Source organism: Eutrigla gurnardus, assembly GCF_963514095.1.
Source record: "Eutrigla gurnardus genome assembly, chromosome: 8".
NCBI classification, from domain to species: Eukaryota; Metazoa; Chordata; class Actinopteri; order Perciformes; family Triglidae; genus Eutrigla; species Eutrigla gurnardus.
In genome coordinates this window covers 29,397,460-29,414,914 of record NC_139922.1, presented here as the reverse complement: position 1 = coordinate 29,414,914, position 17,455 = coordinate 29,397,460, and the positions used below count along the sequence as shown (strand labels likewise).

The 17,455-nt window shown below is 42.9% G+C and overlaps 1 protein-coding gene and 1 long non-coding RNA gene across 2 annotated transcripts; one reads left to right on the top strand and one right to left on the bottom strand.

Moving 5' to 3' along the window:
- Nucleotides 1–9,150: 9,150 nt before the first annotated feature.
- On the top strand, nucleotides 9,151–10,105 carry LOC311016874. The gene is made up of 3 exons (XR_014597544.1): nucleotides 9,151–9,196; nucleotides 9,273–9,342; nucleotides 9,746–10,105. It is a non-coding gene; the product is annotated as an uncharacterized lncRNA (long non-coding RNA).
- A 1,660-nt stretch (nucleotides 10,106–11,765) lies between these two features.
- On the bottom strand, nucleotides 11,766–16,305 carry LOC311017065 (polymeric immunoglobulin receptor-like). The gene is made up of 6 exons (XM_084015200.1): nucleotides 16,151–16,305; nucleotides 13,946–14,293; nucleotides 12,943–13,269; nucleotides 12,738–12,782; nucleotides 12,414–12,553; nucleotides 11,766–12,073 (listed from the first exon to the last, which is right to left on the bottom strand). Exons 1-6 carry the CDS (start codon nucleotides 16,203–16,205, stop codon nucleotides 11,999–12,001), a joined length of 990 nt encoding a protein of 329 aa, XP_083871326.1. The 5' UTR covers nucleotides 16,206–16,305; the 3' UTR covers nucleotides 11,766–11,998.
- Nucleotides 16,306–17,455: the final 1,150 nt, after the last annotated feature.

The window sequence follows — 17,455 nt, the reverse complement described above, 5'->3', positions numbered from 1 at the left end:
CGACTTCTTTGAAAAGACTTGCAATCCAGCAATCTCTTAAAAAAGACCGAAACGCTCGCGCTCACGAATCCGTGCAGAGTCTCTGAGAAACACTACAGAATTACCGAAGCCGACCCGCGCAACACAAGTTAAACACATGACAGCCAATCACAAACGGCAAATATAAAAGGGCGGGGTTAAGAAAAAACGTCCAACCAATGAACTGTAACCGCCGTTACGTACACACCCACACACGCACTACGCCTGCACAACAAGCAACCAGAGGGGTATTCCATCAAACTCGCTAAGCGCAAAGCCGGGCTAATTTCGATAAGCCTCGCTACCTTTAGCGAGAGTTGCGTTCCATCAACGTGACTTGAGGGACTCTCCGCTAAGTAACCATGGGAATTTATCCGACCAAACTAGCCTGCTCCGGGGCAGGCTAAACATCAGGCTTACTTTAGCGGGGGTTTCAGAGAAGTCCGTCTGTCGGAAACAACTGTACCAGCAGAAGGTTCCGCCAAGCCTATAGTCCTTGTGATTTCATCACGTGAAAGACCAAAAATTACATATATGAAGTACAAACTATATTTGCATCAAGTGTCTAAGAATACATGCTTGCAATTAAAAAATATGAATAAATCGTTTATTTCCTGAACACCGACTATCTAAATACATATCTATTTCTTGTGTTGCTAGTCTCCCAGTTGGGTGAGTGGTGATGCACCTGCCCCCAGGTGCAGGCAGTCAGTGTTCACATCCCGGCCAGGACGTCTTACAAATAATTTTTTTTGATTGCATAATTCTCTGTAGATCAGAGAATTAGACCAACATTTTACTTTAACTATGATAAATATGTCATACAATTTCCCCAGAACCCAAATATAACTTGCAAAAACATGATGTTATTATTAATAGCATGTTATAGATCCCAATGACAAAGGCATTGCTGCATGCAATTTTCAGCCACATAAATTCCTTTCAGGTGAGTTCATTAATAGGTTCATTGAATGTATTCATTAAATTGTTGCGATAAATGAGTTGGTCAAGGTAGATGCATTTACTAGGCCTATCTAAAAAAAAGGGAGAAGAGAGAGAGAGAGAGAGAGAGAGAGAGAGAGAGAGAGAGAGAGTTCCGGCCAAAGAAAGAAAAAGAAACGACTATGGACGGGAATTGAACCAAGGGCGGCCGCATGTAAAGCCGGCACGTTACCTCTACACTATCCTCACATCAGAGAAAATGTAGTCAGTGTTATATTAGAACATGTTACTCTTGACGGTACTTCCGTATTAAATCGCTCGGCAATTCTTGCCCAAGCAGCCTCGCGATTTTTATTTATCACTACAGTATTCCCTTTATTGGTTATGATGGGTTTGTACTCCTCATACAGTTCCATCAATAATTTTTGCTCTGGTCTTTTCTGCCATTTTCTCGATGATTCGACATTCACGGTTCTGGGCCCTCATTTATAAAGCTTGCGTACGCACAAAACGGGGCTGGAAACGTGCGTACGCCACTTTCCACGCAAATGTTGTGATCTATAAAAACCAAACTTGACGGGAAAGTGTGCGTACCCGTAAGCAAACTCTGAGGCATGCGTACCGGTACGCACATTCTGGAGACTGGAAGGGAATCAGCAGTAAACGTGAGAAGAACTATATATTTTTGATGACTGGCACACATTTAATTATACTCCATATCATACGTTAGATCTGTTATCATGATGAACTCCAGCAATGTTTTTGACGCTTTTAATGAGTGATAGTTTCTTTCATATTAACACCTTCTTTTAAAATCTGACTTGTATCTTAAATCAAAATCATTTTGAAATATTGAATCAGCGCTGTCACCGCAGGAGGAGGAGACGGCCCAAATGCATGTAATACAATACCTTCCATTAGATCACTGTAGAACACAGCGGGAATAACTAAATATTCTCCTTATTTATGTGCATATATCATCAACACACATACATACAGCCATTAAGCCATCGTATACTTGTTACACTTTATCCTCGTTTTTAAACCACCAGAGCGCAGAGGAAATGCGCTATAATGAGTGGCACGCTCGTGCGCGCTCAGTCGTGGAGCGTGGAGAGCGCAACTTTACCGAACTTCAGGAGGCAGAATCTACCACCCGGCAAAGGTGGTAGAGACCCCAGCATGATGAGCCCGAGCCACGGCCCCCTGCCCGACTGGAGGGGTATCAACAGGGCGCAAGAATCCGTGAGGATGTCATGCTGCGTTTGTAAGATAAGGAAGACAACAATCAATGTTCATTGTAAACGTATTATTTTATTAATCACAGTGCGCGTTTGCCGTAGCTCATCTGCAACGTTGTTGATGGCGGTGAAGGTGACGGCGGCCCGTCACCTTCACCCTCCTCACATCACCCTCCTCACCGTCACCCTCCTCTGAGCCCAACGCTGCAGACTCTGGAAGGACAGAAACGATTTAACGTTTTGTTTTATATACAATAAAAGTTTAAAATCTATTCACCCTTATCCAGCTGGTCTCAGTCGCGTCTGTGTCTCCCTCCTTTTCGGACACAATCCCCGTCAAAGTCACATCAAAATCAAACTTCCTCAAATACTCAAACAATATATCAAATACATGTTAGGAGCGGAAAGATGTCATTTACCTTCAGATCACCGTCCGCTCCGTCCAGCTGACGCCGTTGACTGCAGCAGTGTGTTGTCACTCGCACTGCGTCTTTTTATTCGTGATCCCGCTGCTGTGGCCACTAAATTAAATTATTGTCTGTGCCTCCACCTCCCCAACAAGTGTCTCTTTCTCCGTTTCTGAAAAGTTACGTTTCTTCGCTATTTTTCTGACCTGTCGCCGTGATTCACCACACGGAAACGATTGCATGCCGGCTCATTAACATAGTAAAATGTGGGCGTGTACAGGGCGGGACTCAGGTACGCACACTTGTAGGTGATCCTGTGATTTATAAAGGAAACATTGCGTACAGCTTGCGTGCGCACAGTTTTATAAATCCGATTTTTTTTTTGGCGCACGCAAACTTTGGCTTTTTGCCGTACGTACACTTTTAGTAAGGATCCTACGCACAGTTTTATAAATGAGGGCCCTGGTCTGGCTTCATATCCCGTGAACGTGCGTAACACACGACAACGTTAGCCTGGCTTGAATAAGCCTCAACAAGGTGCGGCTGAAATGCATTAATGGAACGGGTTTAGCCGCAAGTGGAAGTTGGCGTTAGTTCTAACCAGGCTTAACCAGGTAAGCGCCGCTTTAATTAGCGAGTTTGGTGGAATACCCCTCATGTGCTGCTGTTTACATCTTCACCAGCGGCGTAAACCAGCAATGTTCTGCCCTGAATATGTTTAATGTATTAATATGTTCAAAATGACGTTAAAATGTTGATCTACTGTTTTTCTATCATTATATGTATTTGCGGCGCTTTTATTTTGAAAATCTCCCGACCGGAAGTAGGAAGTAAAAACGTAAACAAGACGAAAAACGTGTATGTGCATCTTCTCAGGGCCGCATCAATGCAGTTAATCTTTCAGAAAGCAATGGTTGTAAGTGTTACACATTGTTTACAGTTTGATAAGATGTGTTAACGAACTTTGTGGGTATTTTGTGTATAAAAGTAACAGTATAATGTCGTAGCTTGTGGGACAGCAGTGTGTATACTGTCCGCTAATTTGCCTTGTTTTCTAGCCTGCTGTGCTAATACCTGTTGAGTTATTATTAAGCAGTTGATACATTGATACTGATATTTACATGGCTGTTTATTAAGACATTTTTGTATCTTTCTTTTCTAGTTTTACACCGAATTCAATGCAGTCAGAAATGCTGACTTATGTGTGAAAATACATTAAAGGAGCAAGGCGCTCACGTCCCTGGCTCTTGAATAAGGAGTTTGGCTGGCTGTGTATCTGTGTTCACGCAAGAGCAAAACACACAGAGAGAACAGTACAAGCAACATGAAGCCAGACATGACGGTGAAAATACTAAATGTTTTTTTTAACCGAAACACGCACACCAACGGTACCAACTCAAAGCTCTAAACCCCAAAACAACGATAAACCACAGTCCAACGGCATCGTTACTGAGAACACATACTGTTTCATTTACAGAGCATATCTTCTCCACAACACTCTGACACGAAACACACGCTACCTTTCCCACTACTAAAACAACCCATTACACTCATATCCATAGGCGTAATTTATGGGGGGGATGGGTGGGTTGTAACCCACCCAATAATCCAAACCAACCACCACAACTCACCCAATATGATATCAGAATTATTGATATTGAATGTTAAGCATTATAATCACAACAGTGTGGTAGATTTTCTCAATTTACCAGTAAAAAATAGTGACGTTTGTCTGTGCCCCCTCCCGCTCTGAGATTTGGTTTCGCCCATCTTGCCGGACCTGCGCTTCTCTACTGTCTCTCCCCGCATCAGCAGTGGTATGAAGAAAGCACGCGGAAAAAAGCAAAAGAATAAAAGAATCTTCCCAACAGGAGGTAGCTACTGCTAGGGCTCCAGTGCCACCACTCACGAGTCAAATCATGTTACTGAACAAAAGTTAGACCCCCCCCCAGGCGGCGAGTTTGACAGTGCGTGCGCGTATAGCCCCGTTCACATACGTCGCTACTCGCCCGTCACTCGCTTTCTCGCTGAATTCTACTCGCTGCCAAAAAAAAGCTCACTGCCGCCGGCGGCGACTTCAAACGGAAACTCTCTGTGGAACTCTCTGTTGACGTCCACTGTCAATCATCTCTATTCTACATTGTGATTGGTACTCGCTTGGTACTCACTTCACTCGCATCGCAGAAAGTTAAAATTATTCTATCTCCGATCGACCACATCGCATCGCCTGTCCTGGCCGCATTCCACTAGAACACATAGTAATGTAAGAATTAGTAAATGAATGTTTTGAGTTGTTATGAGTTGTGTTGTAGAAGGTTTATCTATGTGTATTATGTGTTGTGTTTATAATTTGTGAGTTGAGTTGAAGTTATTATGACATGTTATTGCTACAATATATTCAAGTTTTTTTTGTGGGAAATAATAATATCAACAAATGAAGTGAGGTGGTGTTTATTTTAGCTGTTCATTCGATTGTGTGATTTGTCTAGGCCTATGTTAGTATTTTATGGGGATATTTTAAGCAATACGCTATTTATGTTTTATCAGGTTAGCATTATAGTACTGATCACTTTTAGTTCAAAGCTGTGGTTGGATATGAGCAAGGGCGTAACTTTGAGTTGAACATTGGGGGGGGTTGAGATTTCCGCCTGTGATATACTGTGACAGGTTGGGTTTACCAGCCCAAATATATAGTTTGTGCCTAAAATAAAGATGACCGACTTAGAAAACCGTGAAACCTCTCCTTAAAAAACCCACCCTAGACGCTACTGACATCCAAAGCTACAGACCTGTATCTCTTCTTTCATTCCTCTCGAAAACCTTGGAACGTGCCGCCTACAACCAACTGTCATCCTATCTCTCGCTGAACAACCTCCTAGACCCTAATCAATCAAGATTCAGGACTGCTCACTCCACTGAGACGGCCCTCCTCACAGTGACCGAGTCCCTGCGAGACGCCAGAGCCTCGTCCCACTCCTCCGTTCTCATTCTCCTTGACCTATCTGCTGCGTTCGACACAGACAATCACCAAATCCTCCTCTCCACTCTGGCTGAACTTGGCATAACTGACTCTGCTCTCGCCTGGTTTACATCATACCTGACAAATCGCACCTTTCAGGTCACATGGAATGGCTCTATGTCCAAACCCTGTTCTCTGGACACGGGTGTCCCTCAAGGCTCAGTATTAGGACCGCTTCTGTTCTCACTATACACCAGATCACTAGGTTCTGTTATCACATCGCATGGATTCTCCTACCATTGCTACGCAGATGACACCCAGCTGTTCCTCTCTTTTCCCCCGTCCTCTGACACCCACATTGCAACTCGCATCTCGGACTGTCTGGCTGACATCTCTGTCTGGACAACTGCACATCACCTCAAGCTTAACCTGAATAAAACCGAACTCCTCTTCATCCCAGGGAAAGACTGCCCTCGCATGGACCTGTCGGTCACTGTCGAGGGCATCACAGTATTGCCGTCGTCAACTGCGAGGAACCTGGGTGTAATCCTCGATGACCAACTATCCTGCACCCCCAACATCACTGCTGTGGCCCGATCCTGCAGATTTGCCCTCTACAACATCCGCAGGATTCGGACCCTCCTCACAAAGGACGCAACGCAACTCTTGGTCCAAGCACTGGTCATCTCCCGCCTTGACTACTGCAACTCTCTCCTGGCCGGACTCCCGGCCTCTGCGATTAAACCATTGCAGCGTATCCAGAACGCTGCAGCACGTCTTATCTTCAATCTACCCAAATTCTCCCATGTGACCCCCCTCCTCCGTGACCTCCACTGGCTCCCTGTTGCAGCACGCATCCAATTTAAGACGATGACACTGGCCTTCAGGGCCATCAATGGAACGGCACCCATCTACCTTCAAACACTGGTCAAACCTCATGCCCCGAAGCGAGCACTTCGCTCCTCTACTTCAGCTGGCCGGCTGGTACCACCATCGCTGAAATCAAACAAATGTCGCTCAGCAAAGTCCAGACTCTTCTCTGTTCTGGCGCCTCAGTGGTGGAACGAACTCCCGACTAATGTCAGGACAGCTGAGTCATTTGCCATTTTCCGAAAAAGGCTCAAGACTCACCTGTTCAGACTTCACCTCGACTAGCATGACCCCCCCCCCCCCCAAAAAAAAACAAAAAAAACAAAACTTACCTATAGCACTCTGATCGTAGCACTGTTGCTCTTGAACTACTAGTTTACTCAGATGAGGACCTAACACTTGTTCTACTTTTAGCTCTTACTTTATCGGCAATGATTCGTTGTGGTTTCCTTGTTTCCTTCTTTTGACAAATGTACTTATTGTAAGTCGCTTTGGGCAAAAGCGTCTGCTAAATGACCTAAATGTAAAATGTAAAAATGCATAAGAATGGTTCTTGAACTTGTACAGAATACACATTAAAGCGTGTGCAAGTGTTTTTTTTAGGACTCATGGTCCTTAATTACCTCTAACTTTAAGTATTTTGTCCCGATTATGGGTTTGTATTTCCCACAGGATCTTTGGAGACTATGGTGGGGGGGCTTGCGATCCTCTAGGGGGGGTCCCCCGGGAGAAAATTTTGAATAATTTCATTTTAATGCATCAATTTGGTGAATTCTGAGAAACAAAATATGACATATCAATTACTGACCAATTTCTTACAAACTGCTGGTACTGATACAAATAAATGTATCAAACTACTAAATGGGGTTGAGGAGTTTAAGCATTCAAGAAAAGATGAGAACACAAATAATAAAAACAATAATAATAAACTAATTGTATTTTAAATAATAATAATAATAATAATAATAATAATAATTGCCCCCTGGACGCCTCCCTCGGGAGGTGTTCCAGGCATGTCCCACCGGGAGGAGACCCCGAGGAAGACCCAGGACACGCTGGAGTGACTATGTCACCCGGCTGGCCTGGGAACGCCTCGGGGTCCTCCCGGAGGAGCTGGGGGAAGTGTCCGGGGAGAGGGAAGTCTGGGCGTCCCTGCTCAGGCAGCTGCCCCCGCGACCCGGTCCCGGATAAAGCGGAAGAAAATGGATGGATGGATGGATAATAATAATAATAATAATAATAATAATAATAATAAAAGTAGGTGAGTATTCCTCAGCCTTCCTTGGTGTTTTGGTTTTGACTGAAGCCTCGTTCACATACGTCGCCACTCGCCCATCTCTGAGAAAAAGCTGTCAATGAATGTGAATGTGTTCTAGTGGAATGCGGCCAGGACAGGCGATGCGATGTGGTCGATCGGAGATAGAATAATTTTAACTTTCTGCGATACGAGTGAAGTGAGTACCAAGCGAGTACCAATCACAATGTAGAATAGAGATGATTGACAGTGGACGTCAACAGAGAGTTCCACAGAGAGTTTCCGTTTGAAGTCGCCGCCGGCGGCAGTGAGCTTTTTTTTGGCAGCGAGTAGAATTCAGCGAGAAAGCGAGTGACGGGCGAGTAGCGACGTATGTGAACGGGGCTATACGCGCACGCACTGTCAAACTCGCCGGCTGGGGGGGGGTCTAACTTTTGTTCAGTAACATGATTTGACTCGTGAGTGGTGGCACTGGAGCCCTAGCAGTAGCTACCTCCTGTTGGGAAGATTCTTTTATTCTTTTGCTTTTTTCCGCATGCTTTCTTCATACCACTGCTGATGCGGGGAGAGACAGTAGAGAAGCGCAGGTCCGGCAAGATGGGCGAAACCAAATCTCAGAGCGGGAGGGGGCACAGACAAACGTCACTATTTTTTACTGGTAAATTGAGAAAATCTACCACACTGTTGTGATTATAATGCTTAACATTCAATATCAATAATTCTGATATCATATTGGGTGAGTTGTGGCGGTTGGTTTGGATTATTGGGTGGGTTACAACCCACCCATCCCCCCCATAAATTACGCCTATGGGTTCAGGATTGACATTTTCTCTGGTTCAGGATTGACATTTTCTCTGGTTCAGGTCTGATGTTTTCTCTGGTTCAGGTCTGATGTTCTCTCTAGTTCAGGTTTGATGATTTCTCTAGTTCAGGTTTGATTTTTTTCTCTGGTTCAGGTTTTATGTTTTCTCTAGTTCAGGTTTGATGTTTTCTCTGGTTCAGGTCTGATGTTTTCTCTGGATCAGGTTTGATGTTTTCTCTAGTTCAGGTTTGATGATTTCTCTGGTTCAGGTTTGATGTTTTCTCTGGTTCAGGTTTGATGATTTCTCTGGTTCAGGTTTGATGATTTCTCTGGTTCAGGTTTGATGTTTTCTCTAGTTCAGGTTTGATGATTTCTCTGGTTCAGGTTTGATGTTTTCTCTGATTAGGTTTTATGTTTTCTCTAGTTCAGGTTTGATGTTTTCTCTGATTAGGTTTGATGATTTCTCTGGTTCAGGTTTGATGTTTTCTCTGTGTAACCCAGGTGACAGGTTATTCCTTTTTTTCCCTCCCCGTTAAGTCAAGTCAAAATCTCGCGACTTTAGGGCCAGTTCTCGCGTGGTCCATGTGGACCAATCGGTTGTGACGCTGGTTGGTGGGCGCGACCAACCGCGTTTAAGTATAGAACCGCGGTGTTCAGTCTCGGTAAGAGCGGTGGGGAAGCTGCAGGAGAGACGCGCTACAGGTCGGGTAAAACTATTTCAACCGCTGCTTTCTCATTTTTATGATGGCTGACAGTTAAGCGATCTGTTAATTTATAGGAGCCTCTTGCCGGGCCGAGATTTGCCGTGCGGATGTCTGAATGAGTGAGCGTAGCTTGCGCGGAGACTGGTGAGTCCAATTGTTTGTAGCATTAGCCTAGCCAACGCCATTCATTTTAATAGACGCGGTTAGCGCTGGGTTGCTAAACATGTCTGGTTTCTCCAAAACTAAAGCTGAGTCCTGGAATGAATGAATTGTGTTAGTGTATTGCTGCAATGTAATTAATGTGGTTTTAAGATTTTGAATCATGGCATTTGTACTGATGATATGTGGTTGGATCATGGCTAAATTATATTGTAAATGTCGTTTATGATTTGCAAATGATGTTTATTTATTTTCCTATTGCTGAATCATGAATATTTGAAGTAATTTACCCTAGTGCTACTAGTTTGGATTAAATTATGTGCACACTGGATTACTATTTATTGATGTATATTGTACGTATGAACTGTGGTCCTGTTCTTCAGGCCAGGTTCTGGAATGATGGCGAGCTAAGGAGCAGGCCTAGAGCCTACCGCTGGAAAAGATTGCAGCCCCCCCTCCTGCCAGGCCGGTAGGGGGCTCTCTGTAGCCTACATCGAACTCTCACCCCAACTCTCACACACACACTTTGTCCCATACACTCCCTCACCTATACCTCCCCCTGGATTCAACTTCAACCCAGACGTGGGTTGTTCATGAACTGTGGGTGGGCAGCCGGGTTGTGACCTGTTAGTAGCGAGCAGAACATTGGGGGTCTTGTCTTATTGAATTTTTGTCTATATGCAATGGATAGTAGCTATTGATTAATTGGAGTTGGCCGTCCATAATAAGTGTACATACATTTTTCCACTGTACAATATTTGCACTATTACTGTTGTTGGTTGTCTTATGGTTGGTGTGAAATATATTTCTTCTAAAAAGCAAACCTCAGCCTCTCGTTTACTCCCTCCCAGAGCGTAGCCTAGCTTTCTGATTGCGGGTCTATTGTGATGCTGTATTGCGGGTACTAGTCCTGGCCTTGAGTTATTTACTGTGGGTGCTACATCTGGTTCAGGTTTTATGTTTTCTCTAGTTCAGGTTTGATGTTTTCTCTGGTTCAGGTTTGATGTTTTCTCTGGTTCAGGTTTGATGTTTTCTCTGGTTCAGGTTTGATGATTTCTCTGGTTCAGGTTTGATGATTTCTCTGGTTCAGGTTTGATGTTTTCTCTGATTAGGTTTTATGTTTTCTCTAGTTCAGGTTTGATGTTTTCTCTGTTCCAGGAGTCTACCATCTATGAGAACATGGCTTCGTCCTCCACATGTGGAGACCCCATCTACCACGGCCTCCAACCAGCCAGCAAGGATCCAGACCAAACCTACTGTAATTTGAGGCAAAAATGCTAATGTTTGGATTTGAACCTGAATACTGTTCAGTTTACGATGTTCAATTTTGTCCCTTTAATATTGGCAGATATGATCGATAAACATATTTTTTAATCTTATTAATTTAAAAAATATATATTTCCCTGGGAGTCTTCAGTATTTTCTCACTTGTTCTCACAGTTGACATATTTCTGCCTGAAAAATTAGCTACCATGGTGGACACAGGAAGGGGCGGGACAAGCATCTCTAAAAGTCTCAGGTTCTCCCATATCTCTGTTCTTGGCACCAAGGCCTTCTTGGTCCTCTACTGCCATTTCAAAATCATATTATTTTTCACACGGCACAGCATTACACAGAGGTTTTAAAGGGACAGTGTGTAACATTTTAAGTAATTTATTAGCTAAAATCAATATCTTCATTCATAAATAGGTCCTCATAAGTGTATAATTACCTCTGCCAATAATCTGATTTATCCTCGTAAGCAAAGAATTTCTTATTTGTATTTACATTGGACCGATTTCGTTCAGAGCCAGCGTGAATGAAAGGAGATCACATCAGCGAGAGGCGCTTCCAGACACGTAGGGTGCGTGCACGGAACCGGCTCTCCCCCCTGGAGTGGACAGTGACTTTGACTGACTTTTTTTTCGCCTGTGGGGCACAGATCTCGGATACTGGCGCACCCACGTCCCGCTGTTCTCCCTGGAGCTCCCAGAGAGCGACTTTTACCGAGCTTTGTTTTCTGCCCGTGGTGGATGACCTCTTGCCTTTAACAGTCAGTGTTGTAGAGCAATATAAGCGCTTTAGTTACATTTGTTTGTGTTTGTTGTGTGTTGTTGTTGTTGTTAGCCGATGCTATAGGCTACTAATGGAAGGCTACCAAAACTAAACCAATATCAACATGGCAACATAAATCACTATCTTGCTCCAGGAGTAATTACTTGAAGTGGTATTGGATGACATGTTGTCATAGCTTCTTGGTACATAACAGCTACCGTAGTTGCAACAAAGCGACGCGCTAGAGAGCACTATTCGTTTGAATGCAAAATACAATTTCACCAGGATTTTGGGAGTAATTCCTACACACTGTCTCTTTAATGCATTTTAAACAAAACAAAAAACAGTTAAATCAAAAATATTGTTTATTGTTCTATTACTTTACCTGCTGTAAATAATGCAGATGAGATGTTAACACACATATTATGAGCAGACTAGGCCAACTGATCACACAGATTAATACATTATCATATCTTGAATGAAAGCCCCCCCTTCCCACCGCTGTGTCCTTACTGATGCTGCCACTTCTACAATCCACAAGCATCGGCCACTGATTCTATGGAGAAGGATCCAAAACGGAAACGTGATCTGTGCAGCAGCTTGGCCCCTAATAATCGCTGGTCTCGTGGGTGTTGTCGTCACAGGTGGAGGCCGGAGCGAACTTGTTATAGATGACAGGGAACTGAAAATATAACAGGCAAGTGACAACAGATCAGATTACATGCCATGGTCGAACCCATGGGGCATATTTTTATGTACTAAATGAAAAACTTGTTGCTTAACCAGATGCATTGCTTTGCATTGTGAATTGAATTTTCTGTGCCACATTTAAATCCAACCACAACACAGGAGCCAAAGCGTGTGTGTTCAAGTGTTATGCAGCAGAGGGCAGCATGCAACCATCATCGCTGAATGTTAAGTACCAGATGTTTTTAGAGGGACACGTATAATCTTAGACATTTAAATCAAGAGCTGCCGATTAAAGATGAGAACCTGCTTTAGTCTATTTCTGAGAAAGTCACCGTGGCACTGTTGTCCATCCTCCTCGTCTTCCTCACGTAGAGGAGCAGCAGAAAAATAACCAACAGCATCACACCAATAAGGGACACGCAAACAACCAGAGGCAAGAAGTAACCTGCATGGGGAGGGGGATCGCTGGTGGCTGGGAAGGAAGAGACAGACGTGATTGGAACCTGATGTGCTTTACATCGTGTAAACGTCCTCACATACACCATTTTTAAGAAAACAATTCAACATATAGTCAAATTAATGTGAAAATGAAGTGCTGGCAAATCCACCACAACTGACTTAAAGTCAGCAGAGGGACAGAGGGTTTCCTCCTGTACCTGAAAGCTGGTTGTTCACTGCTTGCTCCACTTCTCCTTGTGGGTCTAAAAACGTGTGAAAGAAAACCATTTAGGATTATTGTGTCGGCTTGTGCTGACACTTAAGCCAAAAGTCTGGGGTTAACTTCCTCTCTAATGTTAACAGAAGGTGCTGTACGTGGATTATGAAGATACTTCCATGACATTCAACAAAGCAAAAACTCACCATCTATGACAATAATTGGAAATGCGTTTTGTGAATCTGGAGCCAAAGCTCTGCCGTAACCACACTTGTACCGTCCGGTGTCCGACTTGGTCGCCTGATTGATGGTCATATACAGTCCGTATATTGATCCTGCGATATATTCAATGGTGTATCTGCCGCTCTGCGCTCTGATGCCGTCTGTTTCAATGAGAATGTCTTCTTGTTTCGTACATTCACCCTTACAGAAGAACTTGTGCTTTCCAAAGACAGTATTGGTGCATCCACGAGTGATCACTTCTCCTTCAACGTTTGTCATGGCAAATCCAGAATTTTTATCCAACGGCGCCTCTGAAAAGATGAAGAATCGTTAGTTATTGTCTGTACTTCATGGAAAATGCTGCAGTCTGAGAGTTCATGCTTCACATTAACAGGGATCCACATTGGGAGCTCATTGAGCTGCACTTCACGAGCGCCTACCTTCCATATGGTATGGTATTACCAAGTGAAACAGGAAAGGCAGGCGGGACATGACATTGGGAGGTGCCTGAAAAGAGTAACTTATCTAATTCTGTGCTGCTTAAAGTTACAGATTGATGGATGGATGAATGGATGTCTTGATGTTATTGGTTGAAATTGGTTGGTGCTGGCTGATGTAAGCCCGTCATGTTTATATTGGATTTTGATATAAAAGTACTCAGAAAATGGTCACTTTTTTCAGTGCATATTTTTAAATATTTGGGTTTGATGGAAATGGATTAAAAAGGCATTTTTCATATCACTTCAACTTAAAATCCAATGCGCTGGCTAAATAGTCTCTACAGCTAAGTCTACTGGAGCCTATGCTCGTCCCTGAATCCTGAGGAAGCCGCCTCCCGGTGGCGGGGAAGATAAAATATTAGCATACTAATTTCAATAGATATCTCTGCAACACAATACATAGACGTCTGTTCATTTATTAAATGTTTGAAATAACAATTCCAGCCAGATCTTATACATTGCACCTTTAATGACTTTAGAAACTCACCTTCAACTGAAACTCTGATGTCAAGATCCTGGTATGAATCTGGAACCAAATTTTTGCCCAAACCACACTTGTAGTATCCTGAGTCAGACTTGCTCAGATTTCTGATGGTCACAGACAGAATTCCGAATCCAGAAGTATCGTTCCTGTATGTCATGCTGTATCTGCCAGTGTGACTGCTGACACCTTCTGTTTTAATGATAATATCCTCAGCTTTACATTCATTTTTGCAGAAGAACTTTGTGTTTCCAACCACAGCTGGGTGGCAATTTAGTGTACCACTTCCTCCTTCAACTCCTGTAAAAATGAAGACTTTTGCACTGACGAGCCGAGTGTTTCCATGATACAGTGCTGTTGGGAATAAGAACAAAGATTAGGAAGGGATAATGCACTTACTAAATACACAGATAGAAACTTCACTTGCAAGGTTCTCAGACTGTTCCAGCACGCTCGCAATGTGGAGCTCTTTGAAGGGTTGTGGGAATATTCAGTGGACTTTCAAAGAACATTTAAGACATTCTGGGAATGTTCCGGGACTATTATAATGGGACGCTCCTGGACATTAATGATGTGGAGTTTTTAAAGGGTGCAGGGATGTCAATGTTCTTTTTATTAAAACAGATATACATATATATTCCCAAACAGTTATGTTCTATAAAGGATCACAGGAGGGCTACTGGTCTCTTGCTAAGGGTAATTTAACAAAAAGAAAAAAGTACAGGCACTCAGGTGAGTTTGAAAAAGTTAAAAACCCTTTATTTTAGTGGGTAATAAAAAAAAAAACACCAACGTGTGTCGGCTTGCGCCTTCCTCAGGGTGTATGCAGACAAGAGACACATCCCAGTAATTATAATACAATAAAGTTCAGCTGTGAAACCTTGGATCTGTGCAGTGCTCCCCCAGGCCTGCGGGAGGACCATGCAGGAGCACTCTAGTAGCACCATCAGGGACCTGAAGAAATTCTACTTCTAAAATAATCACAGTCAATAGACAGACTAATTTGACCATTAACAAGATGAAAATCTAACAATCTAACATAAACCATGGAATTCAAAATGGAGACCATACAAAAAATAATGCAACTCAATGTGCAAACAAAACCCACCCAAATAGTCCAACTGACTATAAAGACATAGAACATAAAGAGGCAATGCAAGTTATGTTCTATGTTACCATAACAGGAAAATGGAAGTACAGCTTCAGCGTGGTAGGGATCATACTGTGTAGGCCTACCAACTGAGATGCAGCTCTGAATGAAATATCCCTATGTGAATAACAGGGGAATCATAATTTTAATGTCTCAATTGTCCTCTTTGCAGCATTGCAATGTGACCACAAAATAATCAAAATGGAACATCCCCCTAAAGCCATATCAAAAACGTTGAGATATGACAAAGATGCAAACACTACAATTAAGTCCTCAATAAGACGTTTGCATATGAGCAACAGCGAAGCATTCTGGGAAAATGTGAAATCGTCTCTTAAGGTCCCAAATGTCCTCTTTGTAATGATGCAATGTGACCAGAAAAAAAAAAAAAAAGAAGCAAAAAGGCATATTAGGAACTTTGAACCGCAACACTTTCATAATTAAAAGAAGACGTTTTACAAACATCCCCAACGTTCTGTAAAGGTTTATGAACCTTCGTCACCTTTAGAGAGGTGCCCAGAAGGTCCCTCCTATGTGAGTACCACCAAGTAGGACTCACCTCCACTGTCATGAAGTGCTTCTAACGGTGAGTCAGATCTTTAATCACGCTGACTCACTAGACCCACTTCAGTGTGCTTACAGACTATCAAGCACCTGGACCAGAGGAACACATATGCGAATGCTGTTCAAAGTTTGGCATTCAACACCCATGTTCCGATAACTTCTGTACGTTACTAACACCAACGACATAACAAATGTACTTGTTTATCAAATATAACCCAATAATAATGTAAATATAAAATAATGTATTTGAAAAAAAATCACCAGCATTGCTGTGTTTCATAAAACAGTGCAGAAAAAGTGTGCAGTATATCTTTAAGATTAAATTGGGTTGAGGTTTAATTACAATAAACTTGATCGTGGAAATGTTGCAGCAGAAACAACAGAAGGCATCACAGAAAGAGACATCCGAGTATACAGCATCTGAGAAACACTGAACATTTGGGCAACAATTACACCAAGGATGTGTAAAAGCAGAGAGACAGGTAATCAGTTCTCACCTGATACAAAGCAGAAAAGGAGAACATGGTGGACGTTCATTGTGAATCTGACCATGATGGACTTCACTCCTTCCTTCCACTCTCTGTCTGGTCTGATCAGGTCGGGAAGCTGAAGTTGCTTTATATTGATGATCGGTGCCACTTCCTCTTTTTTTTGCTTTGGTTCTGACGAAAAGAAAAATGCCCAGCAAGTTTTTTTTCCTCTCTACCCAAAATCCCGTTTCTGAGTCCTAGAATCCTTCAGGTCACAGGTCACAGGTCAGTGTGTGAAACACTGCGCTGATCCACTTGGCAGACACATCAATTGAAAACATTTCGGAGACAAACATCGCCAAAAGTTGCAATCGTCATCAATAAATTTCTCTCAAAATGAATCTTCTGTTGCAAATTAGATCAAGAAGGTCAATGTTATTTGCAGCAATAAGGGTTGACGCAAGCTTAATGTCACTTGATCAGAGATCACGTCAAGGACGAAATTTTCATTTCAGAGGTGGGGGGGGGGGACACAAGTATTTTTAATAAAACTCTTTCAGTTCACTGTGTTTTCTAGTAGTTCTTCTAGTTTTCTATTGCTTTTAAGTTTACTGTTCCCTTTTTTGGTTTGACTGTAAAGCATGTAGCAAAAAATTATCACCCAATTCTAATCCATAACAACAATAATAATAATACATTTTATTGATCAGATTATTGAGAGCTTTGTAAATGATGAGGAGGATCTTGAAGTGCTTATGCTGCTTTATTGGGAACCGGTGTTGCAGGATGGGTGTAACGCATTTCTTTGAGTAACTTACACTTTTACTTCTAAAGAAGTCTCTTATGTCCACTTCTCTCTTTTTTTAGACATCCTGGCTGCGTCTAATTACCAAACACACACACACATGCACGTGCGCACACACGCACATACGCATACGGACACCGATTCAAACTTTAATGTAAATGAAACCTCTGATATTACAATCCTTCGAGCTGACGTGAACTAACGTACAGTAGCGGACTCCTGTAGGACTCCTGACCGCAGACTAGCAGACCGGTGTGCAAGCAAGATGGAGTGACAGCGGGGACGGCCAATCACACAAGAAACGGCAGAGCCGATCGAGGAGCTTGTTGTTTACTTGTTGTTACGCTTTGTTTACTAAAGCGTAACATCGTTTTTTGGACCGTAAAAAGTGCAGGGGACTAAAACGGCCTTTTGAAAAAGTGCAGGGGACATGTCCCCTGTGTCCCCCCCCCCCCCAAATTACGTCCGTGGATCAAGTACAGAACATCAAACACCAAGAGACTCAGAGGTTTGACTTGATTGAGTTT

Bases quoted from the DNA above. Each gene is read 5' to 3' on its own strand.
- LOC311017065 (XM_084015200.1), bottom strand. From the start codon at position 16,205: ATGGTCAGATTCACAATGAACGTCCACCATGTTCTCCTTTTCTGCTTT. The intron at 13,270-13,945 runs GTGAGTTTCTAA...TCATCTTTTCAG, and splicing joins CATCAGAGTTTCAGTTGAAG to AGGCGCCGTTGGATAAAAAT. The intron at 12,074-12,413 runs GTGACTTTCTCA...TTATATTTTCAG, and splicing joins GGATGGACAACAGTGCCACG to TTCCCTGTCATCTATAACAA.